This window comes from Numida meleagris, chromosome 6 (genome assembly GCF_002078875.1).
Source record: "Numida meleagris isolate 19003 breed g44 Domestic line chromosome 6, NumMel1.0, whole genome shotgun sequence".
Classification (NCBI taxonomy): domain Eukaryota; kingdom Metazoa; phylum Chordata; class Aves; order Galliformes; family Numididae; genus Numida; species Numida meleagris.
This window is the reverse complement of record NC_034414.1, coordinates 33,029,461-33,054,268: the sequence shown is the minus strand read 5'-3', so window position 1 is coordinate 33,054,268 and position 24,808 is coordinate 33,029,461. Positions and strand designations below refer to the sequence as shown.

The 24,808-nt window shown below is 39.6% G+C and overlaps 1 protein-coding gene across 4 annotated transcripts; it reads right to left on the bottom strand.

Annotated features, from left to right (window-relative positions):
* ACTC1 (actin, alpha, cardiac muscle 1) lies at positions 901-23,835 on the bottom strand. Of its 4 annotated transcripts, XM_021401053.1 has the most exons (8): positions 19,871-23,835; positions 19,487-19,542; positions 5,006-5,154; positions 3,843-4,167; positions 3,033-3,194; positions 2,728-2,919; positions 1,561-1,742; positions 901-1,209 (listed from the first exon to the last, which is right to left on the bottom strand). In XM_021401053.1, the coding sequence occupies exons 3-8, from the start codon at positions 5,132-5,134 to the stop codon at positions 1,066-1,068; spliced, it is 1,134 nt and encodes a 377-aa protein (XP_021256728.1). In that variant the 5' UTR covers positions 5,135-5,154; positions 19,487-19,542; positions 19,871-23,835; the 3' UTR covers positions 901-1,065. The 4 variants fall into 4 exon arrangements, with proteins under 4 accessions (XP_021256728.1, XP_021256729.1, XP_021256730.1 ...); XM_021401054.1 differs by lacking the exon at positions 19,487-19,542; XM_021401055.1 differs by lacking the exons at positions 19,487-19,542; positions 19,871-23,835 and adding an exon at positions 5,650-5,710.

Here is a 24,808-nt window from a genome sequence, read left to right as displayed (position 1 = left end):
TACCATTTTTTAAAATACCTGTAATGGTCCCTAGCTGAGCATGTGCCTAACTACATGTACTAATTTGATACATACTTTAATTGATTTCTTAAATCAAGTTTAGACTAACTCCAGCCTGTACGTAGTTCAAGCTATGATACTGACCAGTTCCAGCATTTTGATGAAAATCTCCCAGGTGATTCTGGCTCTTCACCTTTTAGGTATTATTTTTTAAAAACAATGAGCACAGTTATAAAAAAGTCATGGTGAGGAACACAAAAGCCCATGAAAAGCGTATCTAGGTCAAGTAGTAAGAATAGCAAAGATTATGGATTAAAAACTGCCTGAGACATATGAATGATGATGTGCAACTAATCAGGGTTGTAACAGTTGTATGTTTACACAGCAACAGTTTGCTTCTTTGCATTAGTACAACTAAGGCTTTTGGCTTTAAGGAGATGGATGAAAATGAGTAAACTGCCAGAAATAATTTTCTGTCATAAATATTTATAACCCGCAGAAAAAAACTGTACGACTCTCAAGTACTGAGTTAATTAGTTATAAATTGCATTCTAGGCATATTAGCATAATCCTTCTTGAGAGGCTTTGGCTTTCAGTAAGTTGATATTAAATTACTTGGGTTATAATTAACGCAATGGAAAAAAAAAAAACAATCCTAAGCCCATTGAGTGAATGTGAGAGGTTTCCTTCTACTTGTTCCATTCATTGGGTCTACCCTCAACATTACTTTCTTGTGAAGTATGAAGTATGACCTAACATGTCCACATAACTTAGACATGCATGCAGTGAAGCTACTGACAAATTTGATGGGAGTTTGCAAATCCCAGGGTATTCACAGACTCATGTTTAACCAAATAATAATTACAATAAAACAATAAGAAACATTTGTAGGTTGCAAGTCCCAGATCTTTATTTATAAAGCAATAAATATTAGAAGCACAAATAAATTGCACAAGTGTGTAAACAAACTGTACAATGACTGAGGATTTCAGGAAGGGCTGCCAGAAGACTCCAAGAAGCATACTGTCGTCATCCTGAGTGGGAAGTAAATGTAGGGAAAAGTGCTTAGAAGCACTTGCGGTGGACAATGGATGGACCAGCTTCATCATATTCCTGTTTGCTGATCCACATTTGCTGGAAGGTGGATAAAGATGCTAGAATGGAGCCACCAATCCAGACAGAGTACTTGCGTTCAGGTGGAGCAATGATCTAGGATGAAGAGAAACAACAAAATCCTATGTTAACAGTTCAATTCCTGCACAACTAACCCACATCATCAATACACCAAACTGCGAGATGTTTCTTTAAGTAAGAAATATAGTAACGTACTGGTCTTCAGCAGCTGGTAATGTAATATTCTTTAAGTAAATCTACAGTCCCATTTTCCCATTTTGTAATAATTGCTTGTCTTTAGTATCATTACGTTAATTAAATGGAAATACTTCTCGTTTGCCCATCAGCTGATGATCTCATTTATGAGTTGTTCCTATATCCTAATTTAATGATATGGACATTTTCCCCAACCTTATTCATATTTTATAGTAGAGTCAAAGTCCTCACCTTGATCTTCATTGTGCTAGGAGCAAGTGCAGTGATTTCTTTCTGCATGCGATCAGCAATACCAGGGTACATTGTTGTGCCACCTGAGAGGACGTTGTTAGCATACAGATCCTTACGAATATCAATATCACACTTCATGATGCTGTTGTAGGTAGTTTCATGAATACCAGCAGATTCCATACCTTGAGAAAAAAGATAGCTGATCAGTAAATTATATAAGAAGTCTTTGTGAAAACGACACTCAGCATTTCCTGTCCGTACAAATATGAACTTCTATTGTTTTGTTCTAATATTGCTTATTGATCACTAAGTTGTATAGAAAAATACAAAAAAAAACAACAACCCAAACTATAGGACAACCTTAGAAACTAATAATATTTGATAGAAAAGCTAGGAATTATAATGCATGTGCAAAGAAAAGACACAAGACCTACAGTAAGAGAAGAGGTAGACACATAAGATAAACTCATTTATTGTGAGTCTATGCCATTTATAAACATGAAGGCAAGATCAAGACATGGACCAGGATGTTAGTATTTGGTGATAAGTAAGAAGAAACCAGAAGCAAGTGTTCGTAGGTTGCATTCCAATTTATAATTTAACAGGTGCTTCCTGAAAGAACTGACACTAAATCCACAGTAACACGTCAGCTGATGAACAACTGCATTTGTTGCTTGGGGATTAGATAATAAGCATTTGCTGTTATCCATCAGCTGCATCCACACACAGCAAAACCAGCCATCTTGTCCATGGCAAGGTTTAATTTCAATGCATGTAAATATACACTTCTTCGTTACATCTTTTTTTCTCTCCCAGATATTTTACTTCTTCATGGAATCAGTGTTAGAAGTGCAAGTGGTACAAATACAGCACTGAAAGCTGTTCTTGACATTGGTGACTTCACAACATCATAAGAGCACACTTTAGCACTAAAAAATTGTAAGCTTAAAAGCTGGCCTAAAAGTTGCAACAGGAGCCCAGAGCTCGGCTAATTACTAGCTAGTGATCACACTAAGCACACCTAACAGGGAGCAGAGAATCAAATGCCCTGTTTACATTTGATTTTGTTCAAAATGTAGATAAACAGGAAGGGGAGCGGGACACCTTCTAGAACTTCTGATTCATTTGCACCTCCTACTGAAAGAAGAATTTCCTGGAAGCGCTTACCGATAAAGGATGGCTGGAATAAGGTTTCAGGGCAGCGGAAACGTTCATTACCAATTGTGATCACTTGACCGTCAGGCAATTCGTAGCTCTTCTCCAGGGAGGATGACGAAGCAGCAGTGGCCATTTCATTCTCAAAGTCCAGTGCAACATAGCACAATTTCTCTTTGATATCACGAACTATCTCACGTTCAGCTGCAGGTACACAGAAATCAAATCAAGTTTTGGAGAAGCAAAACACCAGGGAAAGAAGATGGGCCAAGGGAGACATGAGGGTATCCAGAAGAGGGTCAAGCTGAAGGACTGACCTGTTGTCACAAAGGAATAGCCACGCTCTGTGAGGATCTTCATGAGGTAGTCGGTCAGATCCCTGCCAGCCAGATCCAGGCGCATGATAGCATGAGGCAAAGCATAACCTTCATAAATGGGCACGTTGTGGGTGACACCATCACCAGAGTCAAGAACAATACCTGGGAGAGAAATGTCAGAAACCAGCTGGAGTCACCTGAGAAACCTTACAACACAGTGAGCAGTACCACCGACAACAGAACATGGCATTTTTCAGGTAGTATAAAGTAGCATGGCTCTATTTTAGCCAGTTAATTCCATACAGGTCTTGTCAACACCTGATATTCCTGTTTGGTCAAACAATCCCCATAAAAAAATTGTCCTCTACAGATTTTTTAACAAATCTGTACGAATAGCCTTCCAGTGCTACACTGAGCAGCAAGTATATTGATGGCAGTGACTGCCGTGATCCAGCAAAGGGCAACTCTCAGGCCCAGTTTAAACTCAAACTGGTGTAATACTTGTGTTAACTGCAGTAATGTCTCCTTGTTTACATCATGACAAGCAGCAGGAAAATCAGATCTTTTGTGCTTTCTTTTAAACCAATGCAGACAAATTCCTATCATTCCTTCCACAGACTAGCTTTTCTGCTAGTTAAAGTTACCTTTAATAAATATAATCTTAAAAAAAGTAAGCCAACAGCATAGTTTTCTGCAAATTTGAATTTGAGGTTGTTGTTTTTTCTTGTGTGTGGGGGGGGGGAGAGGGGGAGGTGTTTGGAGTGGGAAGGAAGGAGGGTTCGGGGGTTCTGAAAGGAAAGTCTTTTTTACCTGTGGTACGACCAGATGCATACAGGGACAGGACAGCCTGAATTGCCACATACATAGCAGGTACGTTGAAGGTCTCAAACATTATCTGGGTCATCTTTTCACGATTAGCTTTAGGGTTCAAGGGGGCTTCTGTGAGCAAGGTGGGGTGCTCCTCAGGGGCCACTCGGAGTTCATTGTAGAAAGTGTGGTGCCAGATCTTTTCCATATCATCCCAGTTGGTGATGATGCCATGTTCAATGGGATATTTCAAAGTGAGGATACCTCTTTTGCTCTGTGCTTCATCACCCACATAGGAATCTTTTTGACCCATACCAACCATAACACCCTAAAAGAACAAAATACAGGAATGCATGATTTGAGAGAGACAGCATCACAGAGCTAGATTTACTATGCTATTTTTCAGAAAGGTACGAACAGTAATGCCACTAAAAGGTTGTTAAAGTTGTTTATTAAAATATTAGCAGAACTTTAAGTTCTCTCTTAAAACTGTTTTTCCTTTTATCAGATCAAAGGACTTCTCCCACTTCTTTTTTAATATATCCTTTATTTTCAACTACCTCTTTCTGGTCCAGAAGTTCAATTGACAATGAAAAGCATGATAAGCTTTTTCCCACAGAAGAGAAAAAGTACTGTTTTCTGCACGTGGAACAAATTGTGAGAAAATACAAGGAGAATGAAATGGGACCCCAGAAAAGGAGGCTTAGAAGGTGGTAAGAAGACAAAGTCAGAGACAGACAAAATCAGCAGAGGAAATGCAAAGGCTTGATATGTTGGACATTGGATTAGATGGGTGGGACAAATTCAGCCCACGGAGATGCCTTTGAACCAACACCAGCAGCATATGTCTGGCCTAGAGGATGGTGTGGGAAACAGCTCCAGGGGCAAATGGGCTTGGACTCACTGGGAGAGAGAGGAGGGATGCTGGTGAACTGGAAAGAGCTGGAGCAAGGTGTGACCATGACAGAGATAAGACGATGGTGAGCCAAAGTGGAAAATGTAATGGGGATTGAAATGAAAGGGAAGCAGCACAGACAACAGAAAAAGTGTCAGTGGGACACAAGGGGCAAGAAGGCTGGGGTGGCAGAAGAGGGACAGAACTGAGGAGTGGGGCTGACTCCTGGCAAGAGGATGAAGCTTGGTCCTATCTTTGGGCAGGAATTTACCTGGTGCCTGGGGCGGCCAACGATGGATGGAAACACGGCCCTGGGGGCATCGTCCCCAGCAAAGCCCGCCTTGACCAGCCCCGAGCCGTTGTCGCACACCAGCGCGGTGGTCTCCTCGTCGTCACACATCTTGGCTGAGAGGTAGGGACCTGCAAGACAGAGCGGCGGCGCATAAAGACCCCTGCGGGCACCGCGAGGCACTTCCCTGGGACACGGGCGGCCCCGGCGGCAGCGGGTGACTCGGCGGGTCCCGGCGGGTCACGCGGGGATCGGCCACGCTCGGGCAGGGCTTCCGACGGGAGCCGTCAGCCTCTGCCTTCGCGCTTCAAAAGGCTCCCACAACGCTAAATTAGGGCATCACTAGCGGTACCCTCAGGGCACGGATCAAAGTGGATGAGAGAGCGCCTGGTATCGCAGAATCCAGCTCTGCCCAACGCCCTCCGCCAACGGAGGGGCACCGCGCCCCGTCGAGCCGCAGCCGCTCCCGAGGGCTGGAGAAGGGCAGAGGGCGGCGTCCCCGTCCCCGTGCTCGCGGCAGGAGCAGGCAAAGCGCTGGTAACGCCTGCAGGAGCTGAGCCCGTCGGTGCCCCCTATCCATTCTTCTCTCTCTCCATCCCTCCGTCCCGCCTTACAGCACCACTCACCGGAACAGCACGAGCGGCGGGCGACTACCCGAGAAGCGCCTGGTTGCCGGCGGGGCGCGAAGCTGCCGCTTTATAGCCCGCGGCGGGGCCGGGCGGGCCGCGGGCCGGGGCAGCCACCTTCTCCTTATTTGGCCGGTTCGGCGCCATGGCGGCGCAGCGCGGCCATGAATGGCGCAAGGCGCGGCGCGGCCGCCCGGCCATCTAAGGCAGGTGCTGGGCAGCGCGGTCCGGCCGCCGCATGGCCAAATAGGGAGCACCCCGCCGAAGTGGTGGGAGGGAAGGCTCGGAGCTCTCCTGGGGCCCTCCATGCTCCCTCCGAGGCAGCGTGAGCCGCCGTGCCTGGCCCGAGGTGTCAGGGCGCTGCCCAGCCCGGGTGGCACCTCACCACGGCGCGTCGAAGCACGAGGCATGGCGCAGGTGGTGGGGGATGCTGCGGGCGTGACCTTTCCACCCTCCTTTTCGTTTTTGTTTCCAGCGGAAACCAGAATCCAGTCTGTCTCCTGTGTAGTCAATGACCCATGAGGCTCTTTCGGTAGCAGCAATGGAGGTGTCCCCACTGCACGTGGACAGCATCTGCACTGCCACAGGAGGGAGCCCTGCATGCCCAGCTTCTTTTAAACTTTGATTAGCGTGTGCAGGCCAAAATGGGGCTCCTCTCTAGTTTTGGCTGACAACATCTATGGCACAAAATGGGAGCTGTTCCTTCACATTAATGTGTGTACTGAAACCCCCCATTTTTCCTCACTGGATCAGTAATGCATAGTGATATGCATAAAGCAGAGAAGAAGAGATGGGAATAGCTCGGACAAAAAAAAACCAGCTGTGTTATTAATGCAATGTGGCAGTTGTTTTCCTACTCAGTTGTTGAAACATCCACGTCAATAATTTGTTCCAACGGTGGAACCCAGAAAATCCATCTTATCTTCACTTTTTTTTTTTTTTTTCCAGTTAGTTAAAAATAGAAAGATGGGAGAGGCATCCCTTAAGTGGGCTTGGCATGGTATGCGAGGCAGAGCCTGTCAGCGCAAGTCCCAGAGAGGCTGCATTGGAACAGCATCGTCCTTCATCCCTTGGGAGTGCTGTGTGTTATGGCCCAGCACCGGCCTGCAAAAGGCACAACAGGAACAAGAATGGAGATTTGGTGCAAAAGGCAAGGAGGGGATCAAACAGTCGAGGAGGGAACCCAGCCAGCTGCATCAACTGCTTCATGCAGGTTGAGATTATTGGTGTCACCTCCACCATATGGCTGCATGCAGCTTCAGAGAGGTGGGAGCAAAGAGCTTGTGAGTGCATCCCAACCTGGAACTGCTTTGTTGCGAGAGCTGTCTGTGCTGTGACTTGACTCTGACAAAGGGTACAAAGCTGGGAACTGCCACATATTGCTGAATCATATCCAAAAGGGGCGTCAGGGGCTCCTAAACTTTAATTTCTTCTCAAATCAAAGATGGTGGCATCATTTTCCTTCTGGCAGAATTAATGAGGTGGTTAGATCCACCCCAGCCCTGGTTTGTCTTGAAGTTCTGCCCACTTATGAACATAACTCTGAAGCAGATGTAGCAATAAAGTTCTCGGCCATTCCTAGCTCCTGCTTTTCTGTAAATGCCTTGGGGAGACACAGCCTATTTCAGGTGAGACACTATATGCGTGTAAAGGTGTGTCTGTATTTTCTACATGTATATATGTAGAAAAAAAATATGTATATATAATTTTTCCTTAGCAACCTGAGAAGGGGGGGTGTAGGGCTGTGAAATATAGTGACCTAAAAAGGTCATAGCAGGGAAGGACTGAGCGCCAGTGCTACTGCTCTGGGCAAACTTCAGCTCTCACTGTCTAGGTATGGGTGAAAAATCATCCAAAATTAATGGTGATGGGATAAGGTCTGCAAGTGCGTATGTATTTATCTAAATTGATACAGGTTAACAAAGAGTTGAAAATATTTTGGTGATAGCAGTGCCTATTTGTGTAAGAATTCATGTATCTATGCCAGAGTCTGTAGCACAGGCTATGTGTGCAGAGAGTACCATTTCAAAGAAAAATACCACACACTGTTTTCAGTTAAAAAAAGAAAAAAGGAAAGGGAAGGGAAGGGAAGGGAAGGGAAGGGAAGGGAAGGGAAGGGAAGGGAAGGGAAGGGAAGGGAAGGAGAAAAGAGGATAAGAAAGGATAAGAACATTTTACTCTGTTGTAAGTTGCCACATCTGCTTGCCTTTTTTTTTTTTTTTTTCTTCTAGCACATCTTTTCTACAGAAACCTTACAATGTGAGGGATTGGCCAGCTTCACTAGCACTAGAGATTAGTTTACAATGTTATCTCAGCTGTTCCTCCATGCAGAGGTGTTACAGTATTTACATAGAAGCTCACTGCTGATAGCTGCATTGAATTCCTCTCCAATCAGACCCTCCTGTCACATCCTACATTCCCTTTGGCTCAAGAGACTGCTGAAACTGAGACAGAGCCAGCTCTTGCTGCAAAAGCTGCACAAAATAGTTTGTATTTTCTTGTTTCCTTTATAACTAAATACTGGCTTTCTCTATGCCTTCCTCAAGTTTTGGATTTCTAATCCAGTAGGACTCACATCTAGGATCCTGATGCACTTCAGAGCTCATCAATCTCTCTTCTCCCTTCTCTCTCTCTCTCCTTACTGCATACTGCAAGGTCAAACAAAAAGGGTAGCACTCAATGCACATAAATTCAAAATTTGCTTCGGCTTCCTCACAGCCCTTTGAAAAGTCCCCAGATAAACTTACACCTGTGGCCAAATTCACCTTGTTTTCTGCACCAAAGTGCTATCAGAACTTCAAATAAACAAAACAAACAAACAAAGAAGCAAGAACCTACTGAAATGCATTGCATGTCATCTAGGGGAAAAACACTCTAGCATCTGACTGGCAAGGGTCCCACATGCTGTATGCATTTCTCATGACACGGCTACTGGCAGCACCATGGCAGCAAAGGAACAAGTGGCAGTGTGGGGTGTGCAGGCAAATATGCAACAAACCTGAGCAGCACATACCTCAAAACAGCCTGAATGCTGGGAAGCTCTCTACACAGTGTTATTGGCGTAGCACAAATACTGTCTGTGAAACACAGGCAAAGCTGTATGTGTTTCCCAGCTGACAAGACAGTACTGGGACTCGAGGTGGCAGAACACAAGTAGAGTTCTCTGTGCATACCAAAACCACAAATAAAAAAAGTTACCCAGGGTTTTATGATTCCCAGAAATCCTCTCAATTGCTATTTGGTTTTTGGATGAAAAACAAACAAATAAACAAACAAAGATATTTAGCAGAAAGATAAAGCTTTGATTCCTTCAAAACTTTAAAGTATCAAACACTACCACCAACTTCAGATTATTTACAGTAGGTAAGACTGCACTTAGAAAATTAAAACATGTAGAATCACTCTCGTTTTTGTCTTGCACATTGTTCTTTTGGTATCCGTAGATGTTCCCATAAAAACAATAAACTTTTCATAACACATCAACCACAGCATTATTTTGATTTAAAAGTACAGTGTATGTCTTAGAACAGAAGACTTTTGTTCTCATTTAAAATCTACTTTTTCCAAATCCAATGAATCATGGGATGTAAAACTTGTCCTAGCACAGAGCTGAACATTACCTCTCTTAAGCCTCAGGCCAATGTAATCTTTGGAAGAAATTTTACTTTTGTAGAAATAAGAAGCAAATATCACTCTGGCAGGTTTTATTTTGTCCCATGACAGCTGTTTGGAGCAATATGTGCTTTAGAAATATAAGAAGCATCACAGTAGAGTCTTACTGAAGGGCAGGAGTCCTGATGAGATGAGAATGTTAAACATACAACATATATCATGAATGTCACTGTCATTACTGAGTCACTGTCACAAAGAAGTCATACATGGTTATCCACATCTGTGTAGTTATGAATGTGACTGCACGTGGAGATAGACGAAGAGAAGACAAAAATGACAGTTCTGCAGTTGCCAGCAACCTAAAGTTGTTCCCTATTAAACCCCGATAGTACACTTTTACAATCAGAATTTGAAACTCCCAAGTGAGAAATCTTCCTCCTCTCATGCTAGATGACTGTCTCCCAATGTAATAACCACACTGTCAGGCAGACTTGTCAGGAGAATTCATCAGATACTTCCCTTTCTCAGTTGTGCCCCATTCACCCTAGTTATAGCCCGTGGTTCATACTTAATACATTCCCTCAATACCTTCCCTGTTCTCTCAGCATTTAAAGCCTTTGCATAGTTGCAGGCTGTTGTTATCATCTCTCCGTGTCTCTTTCTCTCACTCACTTGTGTACTGCAGCACATCTATAATTAACCTTAAACATCTCAAGTGTGCTCTGAAATGACGGAGTAATGAGGTGGGCACTGGGAGCAGAAGATGTAGCTAAACCATCATGTTAGGAAGCTGAGAGAAGTAGGCACAGGTAACATCAATGGAGATGAAAGGAATGTGTGCCTGTGAGTCTGACATTATTTACCATTTGTCACTTGCAAAGAACAGCCAAGACTCTTGCTCCCATTAAATACCCTCTGCAGCAGAAATAGGGCTCAAGGAGATCCCAGAGACTCTATGAGCATGGGACCAGCACAGGAGGAATTTCTCGCTTCCAGAAGCGCTGTCCTTCTTCCACAAGCTGCAGCATAGCAGGCGTGACAGGGGTAGGATGCCAGATTTTTTTGTGCGAAGACTGCAGGCTGCTTGGAAATAAAATGCAGCTCAGGAAAGCTGCTGCATCTTAGGCTCCTCAGGCTGTCATCGGCACTGAGGGACACAGAGCAGTTTAGGAGGACAGAAATATGTCTGGAGCACTTCAGCTGTTTCCAGCCTCTCTATCTTGGTTGCTGATCTTGTGCAGTCTCTGAGAGATTACCTGCCTTCCACAAGAATGCTGACAGGCAGTTTCTCTAGCAGACTCCACATCTCATTTCAGCTGTTTGGCTTTTTAGTTAGAAAAATATCTGACCTAAACACCATGAAAGATGGGACGTGAAGAACACCTGTGTGTCTCTTCGTTCAGTATCACCCCATCATCATCAGTGAGTGTCTGGCTGATAGCACAGCACCAAAAATAACAATTCCAAAGGCAATGGGTAATTACTAGATGCAGCAAAGCTGGTTTGAAGATCATTTATATTAGGTATAACTAAAAAAAGAAAAAAACAACAACAACAACGTTCAAGGCTAAATTCTACCCAGCCAATTGAATTTTGTGGTTGTTTTTATTTAAACTAAATTCCCTTCTCATATGTGACTGCAAAAAGCTCAAATTTGTAGAACATCCAGCAAGCAGATGTTTCACTCATAATATAAGCTATGTAGATTAATGCCTACATACTTAAAGATGTCAGAGAAGATCAATTAAAGACAGACAAAGAGAGAGAGGAAGAAGAAACAGAGAGACTCCAGAAATGCCAGGCAAGTGCATTTCACCCTGATTTATGTCTACTCCACCTTCAGTCTCCACCACAAGTATACTGCACTCTTGTTTCTTTGCCATAGATTCTGCACCTGTCCTGGTCTAAAGAAAGTGATCAGGACTTCATAGCCTATCTGTGTATTGCTTTTCAAATTTAGCATCACAGCTGCTACCAGACCAGTGCCACAAGCAGAGGCAAATGACCCCTGCTACCAGTGACCCCAACTGGTGGCATTTCTAGCACCCTGCCATAACCTTTAAATATCTATTTCTCTGCTGTAAGCTCTTTGCAAGTCACAATCACCTATGATAATTTGTGTCAAAGTCAGTTGTTAAGAACTGCTCAGGCTGTAACATACTAGGAATTAGATCTTTTCCCTTCTTCATTGCTTCCCATATTCTTCCTCTTCATGAAGTTCCATTACTTACAGTTTACATACGTCTCATTTTCTATTTCATCACTCTCCTCATGCAATACCCATTTTTTGAGTATATTTGTAAGTCTAATTCAAAAGAAACAAAAAACATCCTTGTTTTCTTCCCCAAATAACATGTAGTTCTAAGAAGAGAAAATCTAATACATCTATCTTGTCTTTACCGGTTTATCACCTAGGACTCTCCTTGTTTATAACCCACCCCATTCCTCACCAGTCATCATGAGCTCTCATTTGAAATCCACTGCAGTGAGTTCAATGATCTGAAACAAAAAGAACCTGAATCTGGCAGCTGCTGCAAAGCCTTGTGTGCTTTTCCAGATTGTTTCTCAGCTGACTTCTATTTTTCAGAATCAGAGATAGATGTCTCAGAATTATAGGAAAAGCAGCAATTAAGCATTCTATTCTAATTGCATTTTAGCTAAGGAATTAACTTTTAATGAATTTGTTTTCAAATATGAATACATAGGGCTCTCTGAATCTGTTGTGTACACAGAAACACTTTGTCACAATATATCCTAAGAAATATCATTTTACAAGACTGGCGGATTCTACTGTTTTTGTTAGGAACACTAAGCTACTTGATGAATATGACAAAAATGTAATGATTCCAACCTACAATTTTGCAAAGTCGTAAGACAATTCATATAAAAACATATGAATTATTAACTAAAGATATAGCTAGACCACTCTATGGAGAAAACACCACAGTAGTAAGGGAATTAAAAAGCAGGAGTGGAATATGTGAGACTGGCTCAGAACCTTTTGGCAAAATTATTTCTATTCATTAAAAAAAAAAAAAAAGCATATTATTTCTTTTTAACACAGAAACATTTCACTCAGTTTTTCAAAGGATGCTTTTAAATCAGCTCATCTCATTTTCCTGTGGGCTGAAAGAAGAAAAGAAGGGAAGGGAAGGGAAGGGAAGGGAAGGGAAGGTAAGGGAAGGGAAGGGAAGGGAAGGGAAGGGAAGGGAAGGGAAGGGAAGAAAGCTACAGATATAATTTTCAGAAAAACTGTATCTGAATTGTGAACAAAACATTTTAATGAAAGGACAGAAACTATTCTTTTTTCCAAATTCTGTTTCTGAGTATTTTCAGAATTTTTACCTTTTAGCCAAATTCATTAGAAAAAATTTTTTATCTAACCTTTTTAAAAGGCTGAAAAAATTACCTCACACATAGCAGTTTATTAATCAAAGCTAAAACTTTGGTCATCAAGATGAAGTTTCTCTGGAATCGTGCCGGCCATTAGAATGCTTTGACTATAAAGATCTAGCTAGAATTTTGCAGGAGTGGAGACAAAACTGCTATTTTTTTTTTTCAACAAAGCAGCTTTAAAACAGACTTCAGGTAATATAAAAACATACACAAGTGTGAACGTACATATTTTGACTACATATCATGTTGCAAAAGCAAATTTTATCTGCTTTTCACAATTTATTTCTCCTTATGTCCAATTGGAATTGAGGAGAGTGAGAGAAAAAGCTTCATCCAAAAGTCTAGACTTCTTAGGGAAGAAAACAGTTGCATCTACTGATTAAATTTTCCAAATTTTCAGTCAGATATTGGACCAAAAAGTTTAATGGTGCCTTCATAATATAAATAATATTTTTGTGCATGTAATGGCTAAGATACTTTTCTTCTACTCAATTTTGCAAATGGTTAATTGTATTTTGTGTTTTATAAAGAATACACAAATGTTTCCAGAAACAGTTTCCTACAATGTGTTAAATATCAGTAATATCTTCATTTCAATCCAACATTCTTGTAATACATTCCCTACAATTAAAAGGAGTTCATAACAGACTGACGGTTTCCATTTTAACAATAAAATATGTAACACGGTAACAGTACTGATATGTACATAACATGCTTTTCAGATCTCAGAGAGTGTTTACTAAGCTAGTTCTACGGCATACACACAGGGTAAAAAAAGTACCACAGAGACAAAACAGAGCTGAACCAACATGAAAATAGCAAAACCACATTTTGAACCATTCTGAAATGCCTGGTGATGGAAAAAAAATTTGAAGGCTCCAAAAGGGGATTACTTCTAGACTTTAATAGTTTTCCAAAAAATAGTATAGAATAACATTGGCAAATATTATCTACTAGTATTATTTTAGCTACTGAAGAAAACAAAGCAGGGTCTACTTCATTTTTTATGTAAAGAAGCTCTGTTTCAGACAAGGCTAAGCATTTACCAAGGCATTAATAAGAAGTTTTTTACTATCTTTTCCATACATTTCCTGTAACCAATCAATGGATTTCATTCTTTGCTTGAGGGGCTTCATTAAAATCACAGAAATATTTTGTAGCTGCATTTCTGGAATGCTTGATTTCAAATCTAGTAGAATACTTCATTCTAGTTACCACCATCCTTAACATAGAAGGTCAATTTAGTAAATACTTATGCTTGATATCAAGGTGTGAACTGAGTCTGATTTGTCTTGCTCTCAAGTCCCCTTAGCTGTCTTGTTTTCATACTGTCTTGCTTATAATAAAATTACACTTAATTTCCCTGCCATTCAGAGGACTTCGACAGAGATGCAGTGACACCAATCAAAAATGTGGACTATGTTAATGTTACTTGTGAGAGATATTCCTTCACTGAACATGTTGAGATAAAATATTTGAAAGATGCTATAAAACAAAAGAACTGTGAGATATTACCAATGTGACAAGAGATACTGAAACGCTGGCATCATGTTTTCAAGTAACGCTCATGTATGTTTCACCTGAACAAAATTTCTCAGCCAACATTATTTTAAAAATTTATTTACAGATTTATCCCAACTTATCCCTTACTTTTTCCTGAATTTGACTAGATAAACACTGAGTGGATCTGCAGGTCAGATTCGTAATTTCTTTCATACTAATTTATTGATATTGAAGACAATTAAATTACACAGAATATTTGAATTTCTTTATCCTGACTAATCATACATTTTATTTTAGAATCACATTGTTTTTCTGGTAAATTATTCCTGAGCTATAAATAGACTAGGTAGGTGTTAAGATTGATTAAGACCTCACATCAAACAAAAAGAAAATAATCCTAAACTGTTTAAAAGTCAAATGTGAATTAGTATTTCATATAAAGTTGTTCAGTGTGTCCCACTGATAAAATTGGAGTTATAGATAGCAGCAACATGCACTTGCATTTAAAATACCTTTCAGGCATAGCTATAATTTGTGTTTGTTGTCATTCTTCCTGTAAAGAATGGCCAGTACAGAAACTGTCCTTAATTTGGGAGAAAAGATTGGCTGTAGGTGTGGGGTTGAACCATTAAAAAACCTGGAAGGACTTCTAAAAAAGAAAGTTAGAATTGAAAGGTTAAATGCATATTTAAATGGCAGGTCAACTACCTAAAATCTCAGTGATCCAAGATCAGAGAAATACCAGATGGCATCAGTGAAAATCTCATAGGCAAAATTTCACCATTGAAGTCAAGTGGGGAGAATGTTGCTGAAAATACAGTTTTAGTCTGCTGTCTTAGGCACCACTGGTGTTCAGAATAAAAAGTTCATTATGGTGCTTAGGATGCTAACTTAACAGCTGATAAGACAGAACATCCCAGGAGACTATTCAGGCATCAGAACTGTAACAGAATCGTAACTATAACAAAAGGGGGAAGCAGCTGTCTCCTCTCTACCTCCACCTACTCTTCCTTACCCAGGTGCACCTAAAAAGACAATCCAACAGAAGAAATAAGGAGTAAGTCCTTTTTAGATTCTTAGGAGGGAATGATACAGATAATCTCTTCAAGAACTTCAGGTTCTGGCTCCCAAATGAGCAGGCTATCTTCATGCTAGCTGCAGCAATTGATGCAAACTAGCTCCAGAGAGGAATGGGGTTTCGGAGATATTCCAGGACTTAGTGCTAAAGGTCTAGTCATTACTTCAGCTTTTCTCTGGCATGTTCCAGTGCCTAAATCATCTTATGTATTGATGCTGTAAGAATTACCTACACTATTTACCTCACTGCTGTACCTAGCTTAGTGAGTTCTAACTATCCAAACAGAGGAAAGATTGGCATTAACTACAGAAGTTCAGAAAGATCATTGAGAGAAATAAAGAAAGAAAGAAGTGAGAAGAAAGTCAGTATATGAAGGTCACACAGTAACATTTATAATTGTTTTCAAAAAGCTCAGGTCTGTGCAAGAAAAAGATTTCCATAGGCAGATATTTCAGAACTTTCAACAAAAATTTTGATTTTTATCTAAAGTTTATTTCAATAATGTTTATGGGGAACTTTAAAAGAAAGAGAAAAAAATATTCAAGCAATTCTGTTTGTGCTGAGTAGATTGAACACAAAAGTATTCTTCTGTCCTACCGGCAATCCATCATATGAACAAATAGTTTCAGGGTTTGAGTTTGCATTTATTTCACCTTCACTCTCCATATTCAGAACACATATTGTGGTCAGTCTGAATCATGTATTTCCAGCTTTTACCTTAAAATGCCCTTTAGATGTTAGAACTAATTTATACATTTCAGCTATTTACTCTGCCATAGTAGAACTCACAGCTTCTCAGTTCAATGATAATACACTGGGGAAGTGAAATGTTTCAGACAACAAAGTTAGCAAGAAACAACAAACAAACAAACAAACAAAACCAAACCAAGAACACACATCAAATCTCCTTAGTCAGCATTGTTTTTTTTTCTGATCTTGTCCTCTAACATTAAAATTCTACATATCATCACCTAAATTAGCATAAGATGATGCTAGATATTTTAGGCCAACTGAGGACAAGGGTTTTTTTGGAAACACTACTCCTGGCCAAAGCTTAGGTCGTCTTGTTTACTAGCTAGGATTCATACCCTGAAACCATCTTTTAAGGGCTCGAGCCTCTTGCAGTTCTGATTGAAAGAAACAAATGAAAAAGACTTCAGTTATTGCAAACTTTATTTTACAATGTCTTTTTTTTTATTGCAGTAGCTCGCTGGTAAACATTATAGGTAATCCTCTTCTGTTCTGAAAATAGCAAAAGAAATTATCCATCCTACTTATACTTCCCTACATCAAATTTCAAACGTGTAAATAATGGAATGATTGGAACTTCTCAACAAATTGGCTCTACTTACATATCTTTACAGCATACATTATTTTTTTTCTGATTTCATTTTCAAAAATAGCTATATAATTTTGGGACTTTTCAAAATATCCAACATGAGATTTTTCAGATTACATTTTACATGAAAAATCTCTGTTCAAATGGTTACAGTTTTGGCAAAATAGAGCCGTTCTCTTTACTATCAAGGCCAGTTTCCAGATGCCACTGCAATCCATGCCATCAATTAAAACTCTTTAAGCCACCTTATAGGTTGTATCACCTTATAACATTTCTATAAATACACAGAAAAATGTAAAATCACTGTCACACTGTCAGCTGGTCACTATAGTCTATGTAATACCTTTTGAAGCAAGAAAGTATACTTTTGGAAAACAAACAAACTATAATAAAAAGATAACAACTAGCAAACATGGGCCACAGAAAGGAAAAAAAAAAAAAAGAATAAAGCAGGAGATGCTTCAGTGAGTAAGTGCGTTTACAGAAATTCTTTATTTATCTAATATACTTGAAATCAGTGCAGTGAACCCACATCAGTAAAGCTGTTCCACTGAAAAGCCGCTGTTCACAGAAAATTAATACAAAGTGAGATCATAGTACAAAAGGAGCTTCTTTTAAGGAAAGAAAGTAAAAGAGAACTGAAACATGTAAAAATGAAAAGATACATGCTATGAAGACATCAGATCAGAATCTCACATCTCTTACTGTCGAACACTGTGCACTGTAGAATAGAATATTCACAAAAATAAATTTCCAGTTCAGAATCCACTCTTCAAGAGTCATAGTCAGATCCATTAGGTGCATTCCACATCCTAGGCAGCATTTTCTACCATTTAAATAGATTTTGATACTCAGCTCAAATCTTGCAATACGTACTTATTTACCCTCTCCATGTACACAGTGTCATTACCCATTTTCAAAGCAACAGCTGCAACTTGTATTGTAAATTCTCAGTGACAAACTTCTGAACTGTTTATGTTTCCAGACACTCACAAGAGAAATATACACAATGAAAAACTTTTTAAAAAATAGTAAATTATTTGGAACTGGAAAAAAATGTAAGATTCACAGAGTAAACTTTGAAATCTTGTAGCATACAGGTGAATGCTTGTTTTACACAGGGCTGTCTTCATTGCTTAACAGAGGGGCTTGCCATTACGCACATTCTGAGCACACTGCCTACCCAGACATGCGCCCTTCAGCAGCACTTCACTTAATTCATCCAGTCCTATTAAAGTTGCAAGAGGAGAAAGGAATCAATGGAGGGCACACAAGGCTATGCTTATGGGCCAGCCAAGAAACACCAGCACAATGAGCCAAAAGAATCCCCATACTATGCAATTGCAGTTCATCGTCTGAATCCTAGTGACATGAAAAAAAAGGGTTAACTTTTATTGCAAACATATATAGAAATATCTAGATAGAAATCAATTACTCTGTTTTGTTTGGGAAATCTTATTTTGAGGGAGGAAAAAGGATATTTCCAGTCAAGAAAAATCTTTTTCTTACATTTAACAAAAGTCTAATGTAGCAAAAACCAAGTCATGTATATCTCCTGTGAAACATCCTAAAGAGATAAGGAAAATATTAAATTCCTTTCAGTAAGTAGTCTTGTATACTGGAATGACTTGGATGCAAATTCTTAAAATAGCTCTACAAGATGCAGTGTTTCTTTAATGCATAAGAAAATTAGGCTATTAATTAAAAAACTCAATTGAAGTTGAGAACATAACGCAATACATCAGATAATCCTGAGGTGCAGAAAATGGCTAGCCCATAAAGTTGTAGAACTTCACATGTTGTCAGCAGGCAACCGAGGGAGTACACTTCCCACTGCTAATCCTCTGGCTTAATGAGAAACAGGTTGCACACCAATGAAACCAGCTTAATTTTCACATATCATCTGGTCCTTTTCATTTTTACTTGCTGAGCTTTAAGACTATGTGTTTGGTTTTTTTGTTTGTTTTTAATGGATCCATCAAGCCTATTATCCAACAAGAGTATTAACAGTTATCTCCCCAATGACTGAGAAGTGTTGTGAGCTGTCAGAAAACTTTCTTTCTGCTTTGTTCATTCTTTCAGCAGTCTGGGAAAACACAGATTTAGTTATATACATGAAAATGCAACACAGTCCAAAACACAGCTTAGCATTTCCAGCTAGCCTTCTGAGATGTGAAGAAGCTAAATAAACAAAGAAAAAAAAAAGACAATGAAAAAAATAAATTTTCCATACCTGAAACACTGGGCCATTTCTCCTGGTTTTACTTGTAATCATTTTTTTTTAAATATAAACTGCTTAGATACTATGGAAATTCTTTTACAATAAGCAATTACTGTGTGCATGTTGTTCATAAAAGGATTGCTAACCACCTAGATATATGTATGTAGGTGATAAAGTGAATACATAACCACAAGTTAGGGTACTGAAAAGTATTATTACTCTGCCTAGTGAGTGATCACTCTGCAGGTGGTAGAGTGTTACAGAGTTGGATAGCTTGCTCTAATTCAGATGCTTATAAAATAAACGAACAATATAGCAACAAGCAGTGCTTTCAAATTGTGGAAGAGTAAGCAGTGTCATGAGAAATAACAGTAGCTGTATCTATGGATAGCCAAAACAGTTCAATTTACTTAGCAATGTTTTATTTAAAAAACATTAAAACATAATCAGAAAGAATAAAATAGGACCAGAAAGAATGTGCTCTTCAATAAGATAACTGTAGGTAGACAGAGCGGCTCATCAACTAATTTCATACTAATATTTCATACTTCCTGGGACAACAGCAAGGCACAGGACAGGACGGCATGTGTTTAGTTGCTGAATTTATGCTGCTTCATGATATTGTACTGAAAAACGTACTATTACTTAATTAACAGCAAGACCAGAAAAATACAGACAAGAGCCTTACCTTTAAAACATAACTATGGTGCATTAAATGATCAGATTTTCTCTTCCAGGCATTCACTAAAACAGAAATCAAGATGAGCACATAGTTTTACAAAAGCCCTTTTTACCTCCTGAACATGACCAGCCTGCAGTAACTGACATGGCCTCAGCCAGTGGCTTCTGTCTTACACGGGATACAGAAGAGAACAATGCTAAAAAAAAACAAAACATATTCCACAAATTCAGGTATCCCTACAAATACCCTTCCCTCTCACTTCATCCACTTGGGTGAATTTGGTGTGCAAAACCCACAGAGGTGGAGGGCAGGTCCTCAGGGCCGCAATTCAGCCACCTCCCCAAAGCAGGGAATTCTGCCTTGCCAAGGCCAACCTGGCTGCCTACTCACCTGGTGTAGACCCTCTGCTCACCAAGATGGAAGGATGCACACTTTTTCTGCTTAGTCTCTTAACCTCTGCTCCCTTCAGCACCACCTGCTGCCAGCACTTTGCTGCTGCGGCCGTTGGAAATGTAACTGAACATAGTTAAAAATGTAACTGCACCAGTGTCCTGAGGTTCCCAGTTTTAGCGCTGTGGGAAAGCCAGCTGAAGCTTTACACAGCCAGTGAACTTAAGCTAAAGAGAAAATTCAAGTAAAGAAACTGCACAGGACATAGTCAAACACTAGTATTATATCTTCAGTCTCATCCTTGCTACACAAGTTCTTAATATTGTTGTAAAGCTTTGTTTTTCTCCCAATAGAAAACAGGCAAATCTTCACTCTGAGCACGTAGTCACCGAAATAATCTCATGAATTGGTGTTCAGTCTCCTATCATCTTTCATAAACCAACTAGGTAAACAGCTAATTAAAACTGTCTGCAGACATCTCAGGTGCTAATATATCCAACCCATCCTAAATCTGGCTTCAAGCCAGAAAAAGAAAGGAAAATACGGTCTCAGTTGTTCTATTGAATGACTTTCCTATTCTGAGCAGACTTTACTATGTAGATAGCCCACAAAATTTAATAGAAACACTAGGAATACATTCAAGGTTTTTCTCAGAATTACAAAAAAAAAAATCATTCTAATTGTTCTTTGTCCCCAAGATAACTGATTTGAAAAGGGTGCTCCACAACTCACTGCATTTTCTTCATCTATTCTTATCTATGCTGCCTAGAGCTGGACCTGGGAAAAAAGGAAAAAAAAGAAAAAAAAGGCTTTTGAGACCATAATGGAATGTCGATGTAGAAATCTAAAACCATAACCTGAAACATTTGTACTTTGCTCCCACCTATTCCTGACAGATTCTGTGGCTCGTGGGAGACATTGATATAGGTGGTCTAAATTCAGAATTGGGCAGCAACAAACTAGGTTACCAGCAGTTTGGCAGTTTAGGCAGATTCTCTTAATACACATTTCTACTTGCATGGACAGTGACTCTTTTTCATGTTAGATCTTTCACAGCCATACAGTATCCAGTTCAGGATGTAAATATGGCCAGTGTCCTTCCCCTCAACCCCCTGTAATGTAACCAGATTGCAAAAAGCAGAGACACTCAGCCAGCTAAAAGTTGCCAAGTAGAAAGAAAAAGGTCCAGCCACCAGTAGTCTGAGATCATGAAATCATGCCAGAAGATGGAGAGCAGGGGTGAGATTCCTGCTTAATGCTTAACTGGCTGGCTTGAGAAAGACAGCTTTTCTCTTGAATGAGTGTGAGAAGTTATGAGCAGTAGTTTGTTCTCTACTTTCTTATAGGAGAAAGGCTGCCGAAGGTGGGACATGTGCCACATGGGAAGTTACCTCATCAAAGCAGTTGTGGGAAAGGCTAAGGGTATTTGTAACAAATGAATACATTAATGGAGATCTCTTTGACCCCAGGATGCTTGCCTTATTTTATAGCATTGAGTCCCTCCAGTACTTTCATGGAATCACTGTTGTCTTCTGATTCTTTTGAAACAGAAGAAATAGCTACAGACTGGACACTGAAATCAGCATTTGAGATATCCCAAATCCAGATAAAGTTATATTTGTATGCAGGTAACCTTAGCACTTTTAGCTATGGCCTAGGAAAAGTAATATGAAAATTCGACTCAGATCCTCATGAGTTTGGATGGAACATGCTCTCCTCTAGTACTCACCTTTGTTAGTGGAATTCAGACAGGTTGCTTTCTTCAGACCTTTTCCTACATTGTACAGGACCATCAGCAATAACCTACATTGGCTCTTTATTCCATTATATTCATCTTGGAACAGTGTAAGACATCGTTACTAAACACAGTAAAATAAATTGAGATAGAGTAATTTTGAATTTGCAGAACAAACTCTTCTTGGAGAAATGCAACACACCAAAACGCAAATTAAAAAAAGCTTTACATTTTTTAAATTGAAAGAAATGGAGATAGGAATAGAGCATAGGAATAGAGCATGGACACATGTTCATTCATAGCTCTGTATACTATAATACTACCAAAACTATTTTAAGTTCTCATTTAAACTATTAGCCTACTGAGTAGTCTTTACCTTATATTAAGTAAAACATCAGGTTTTGTACAGACAAAATCAAGCATATGTCATCTGTTATTAAAGTAAGGAATTGTCTTATAAATTGTTTTTCTCTGTAAAAATTTACTGATACACAACATTTCCATGAGTGTTCCCCTGAAATTCATCTGGAGCATTTAAACCCCCCACGTTTGCTAAGTTTTTCTGTCCAGTTTATATTTGTTACAGCTTTGTGTTGCAGGAAGCTACTGTGCATAGGACCAAGAACCAAGCAAAATGAGTCAGAACTAGCAGCTGTCCTGTGTGTCTCATTTCATTACACAGCTCAAAATGACAGAGCTGGTGGGTGAACACTGCAGGAGCAAGGTGCAATCTAGGACAACAGCCCCATCACTGAAATATGATTCAGTGATTCGTTCATATTATGTTAGAGATCAAGAGAGTTGAAGACAGAGTCTATGAAAATGGAAGTAGAAAAGGCCTCAACTCTGTGTAAGCACTGCTCTCCAACAACTAAAATCATTGGTGTGTTATCACTGCTCTTTTCATCACAGATCTTTAACACAGCTTCATATGAGCATCTAGAGAGAAAATTAACTCTATCCCAACCCAAGCCATGACGAACAGTAAGACAACTCTTCTGCTCTCAGGCTTCTCTTTTTCCCTAGGTCTTGTTTCAGTGCTCTCACATGTGTCCTCAAGCTAAAGAGGATTACTGGTAAGGCGCTTTCTCCCTTCTCTGACTCAGCATGCAAAACATGGAATTTCTCATTTTAGAAAACATGGTATTTCCCAATAGGACATGATTGCTGTTGCCAAAAATCACTCCCAAAAATAGGGCAAGTCTGTACTTCTGTGGATTAAGGTCAGAAAGAGAATCTTAGTGTCTTTGTACCGAGCTTCTCTCTATCCGCTTCTGCTGCCTCTAGACTACTTCCTTTACAGTAGTTACAACACATTATGTCCCTAATGACTGTCCCATCTAAAAATAAGTGCTCTTGACACACAAGAGATGTCAGACTAGCACATCAGGATGCTGAAGCGTCTCTGGATGCGTAGCAGGGCTTCTCTTACACTGGATTGTGGCAATTTAGGAATTCACACTTGATAAATGCAATAAGGGCGGCTTCTTTTTATCTCTTGCAAACAGTGCCAAGACCAATATATTGCTGACCCTTCTTTGGGTCTCTAACTTATTCTTTTATGGCATTCTCTGGAATCGTAAAATTCTTATGTTTCATTAGGCAAATATACACTGTAGCTATATGTATAGCTTATATATATAGCAATGTATATACTTTTTCACTGACATTACAGGTGAACTATGTAATTTACAACAGTTGGCTCAACTTTGTGTTTGTATCTACATTTTCTTAAAAGTTAATTAATATAGAAACACATTCTGTTTGTTCTGATATTGTTTTTCAAGCAAAGAGATAATAATAATAATGCCTGAACTCTGGAAAGTTCCTTACTTTTAGCTGAAATAACACTTCTGCTTTAATTTTTATTGTTTTCCAGATGCAACAGTAAAACAACAGGCTTCTCTGCTTTACACTGATGTTATTACTTGATTCAAAGATCCTTGTCATTTTTCTTTTTCCAAGGGGAATGAAAATTCTGACAGAAACTAAATTAAATGCACCTGTTTTTCTCAATAGCACCATATTACATTATCCCTGATACGGGCTAGATTAAGCTGATTAAAGCCCTTCCAGAACAAGGCCTGGAGAAATCATCTTCCCTTGTTACCTACCATAGGAGCGAGGAAAAGATGATTTTCTCATCCCAATAATAGTATTTAGTTTTCTGAAACGGAACTATTTACAAACAGAGAGCAAGTAGCCTTGCAGGTATTGATTATTCCTCTTGTATCCTTTTTAGGTAAGGATTGTGTAGATACGCGTATGTGTAAGGAAGAATTTTTGAGGGCTGAGAATTGTACCTTTTCAGAATCCACAAAAAATTAGGCAAATACATGGACTTACAGAAGATGCTGAGCTGAAATCATTTAAGGAAGTTCTTTTTAAATTCACAATTTTAATAGCTTTATTTAAAAATGTGTTCATTAGCATTACAGCACAGAGATTTTCTTTTGTCAGGTACTTAACCAATCAATCCTCTGAGAAAAAGGACTGTAAGAAAACTACACTGAAAAACCACGTAACAAGAAACACATAAACAGCCTCTGAAACTCCCCTGAAAACATTAAATTTGTATTGATTGATTCTGCGGGAGACTACCATATTTGGCAAGGGGAGCTACACTGCCATATGTCTTAATGGCATTCACAGCTTCTTGACTGCTGTGGGTTGTGATTCATTCGTTGGCTAGGACATTTACTTTTGTCTGCTTGCTCTGTGAGACTCCAAGTGTTATCTAACTCTTGCTTCAATAGAATTGTATGTCTTGTTTATCCAGTAATGTGAGCAAAATCACCTGCAGGTTTTTTTTCTTAAATGTCTGATTTCAAAGAATAAAATGACTTGTCCTGTCAGCAAAGCCATTGTGTCAGCAATGCCTAACTTCTACTCCTCATCAGAATACTTTTCTCAAGGACTGATATCCTTCTATGTCTCATGAAACAGCAAAGACCCATTCTCAGAAGGAGGTGAAGGGGCAGGATGCTTTTTACCTTCTGGAAGAAGTTCAAACCTCATCCATATAGTACTAATAATGCAAATTCAGAGCGGGCTAGGAGAAAAATAATTTTTTTTTTAAAGGAGTTTATGGATGTCATCATACTGTAAACTGCTCATTAAGACCTCCAGCTTGCGTCATCTCCCCTTAACAAACTTTGCAGATCAAAATTACCTTCTTAGGGTGTTTCACTTCGCCCACCAAT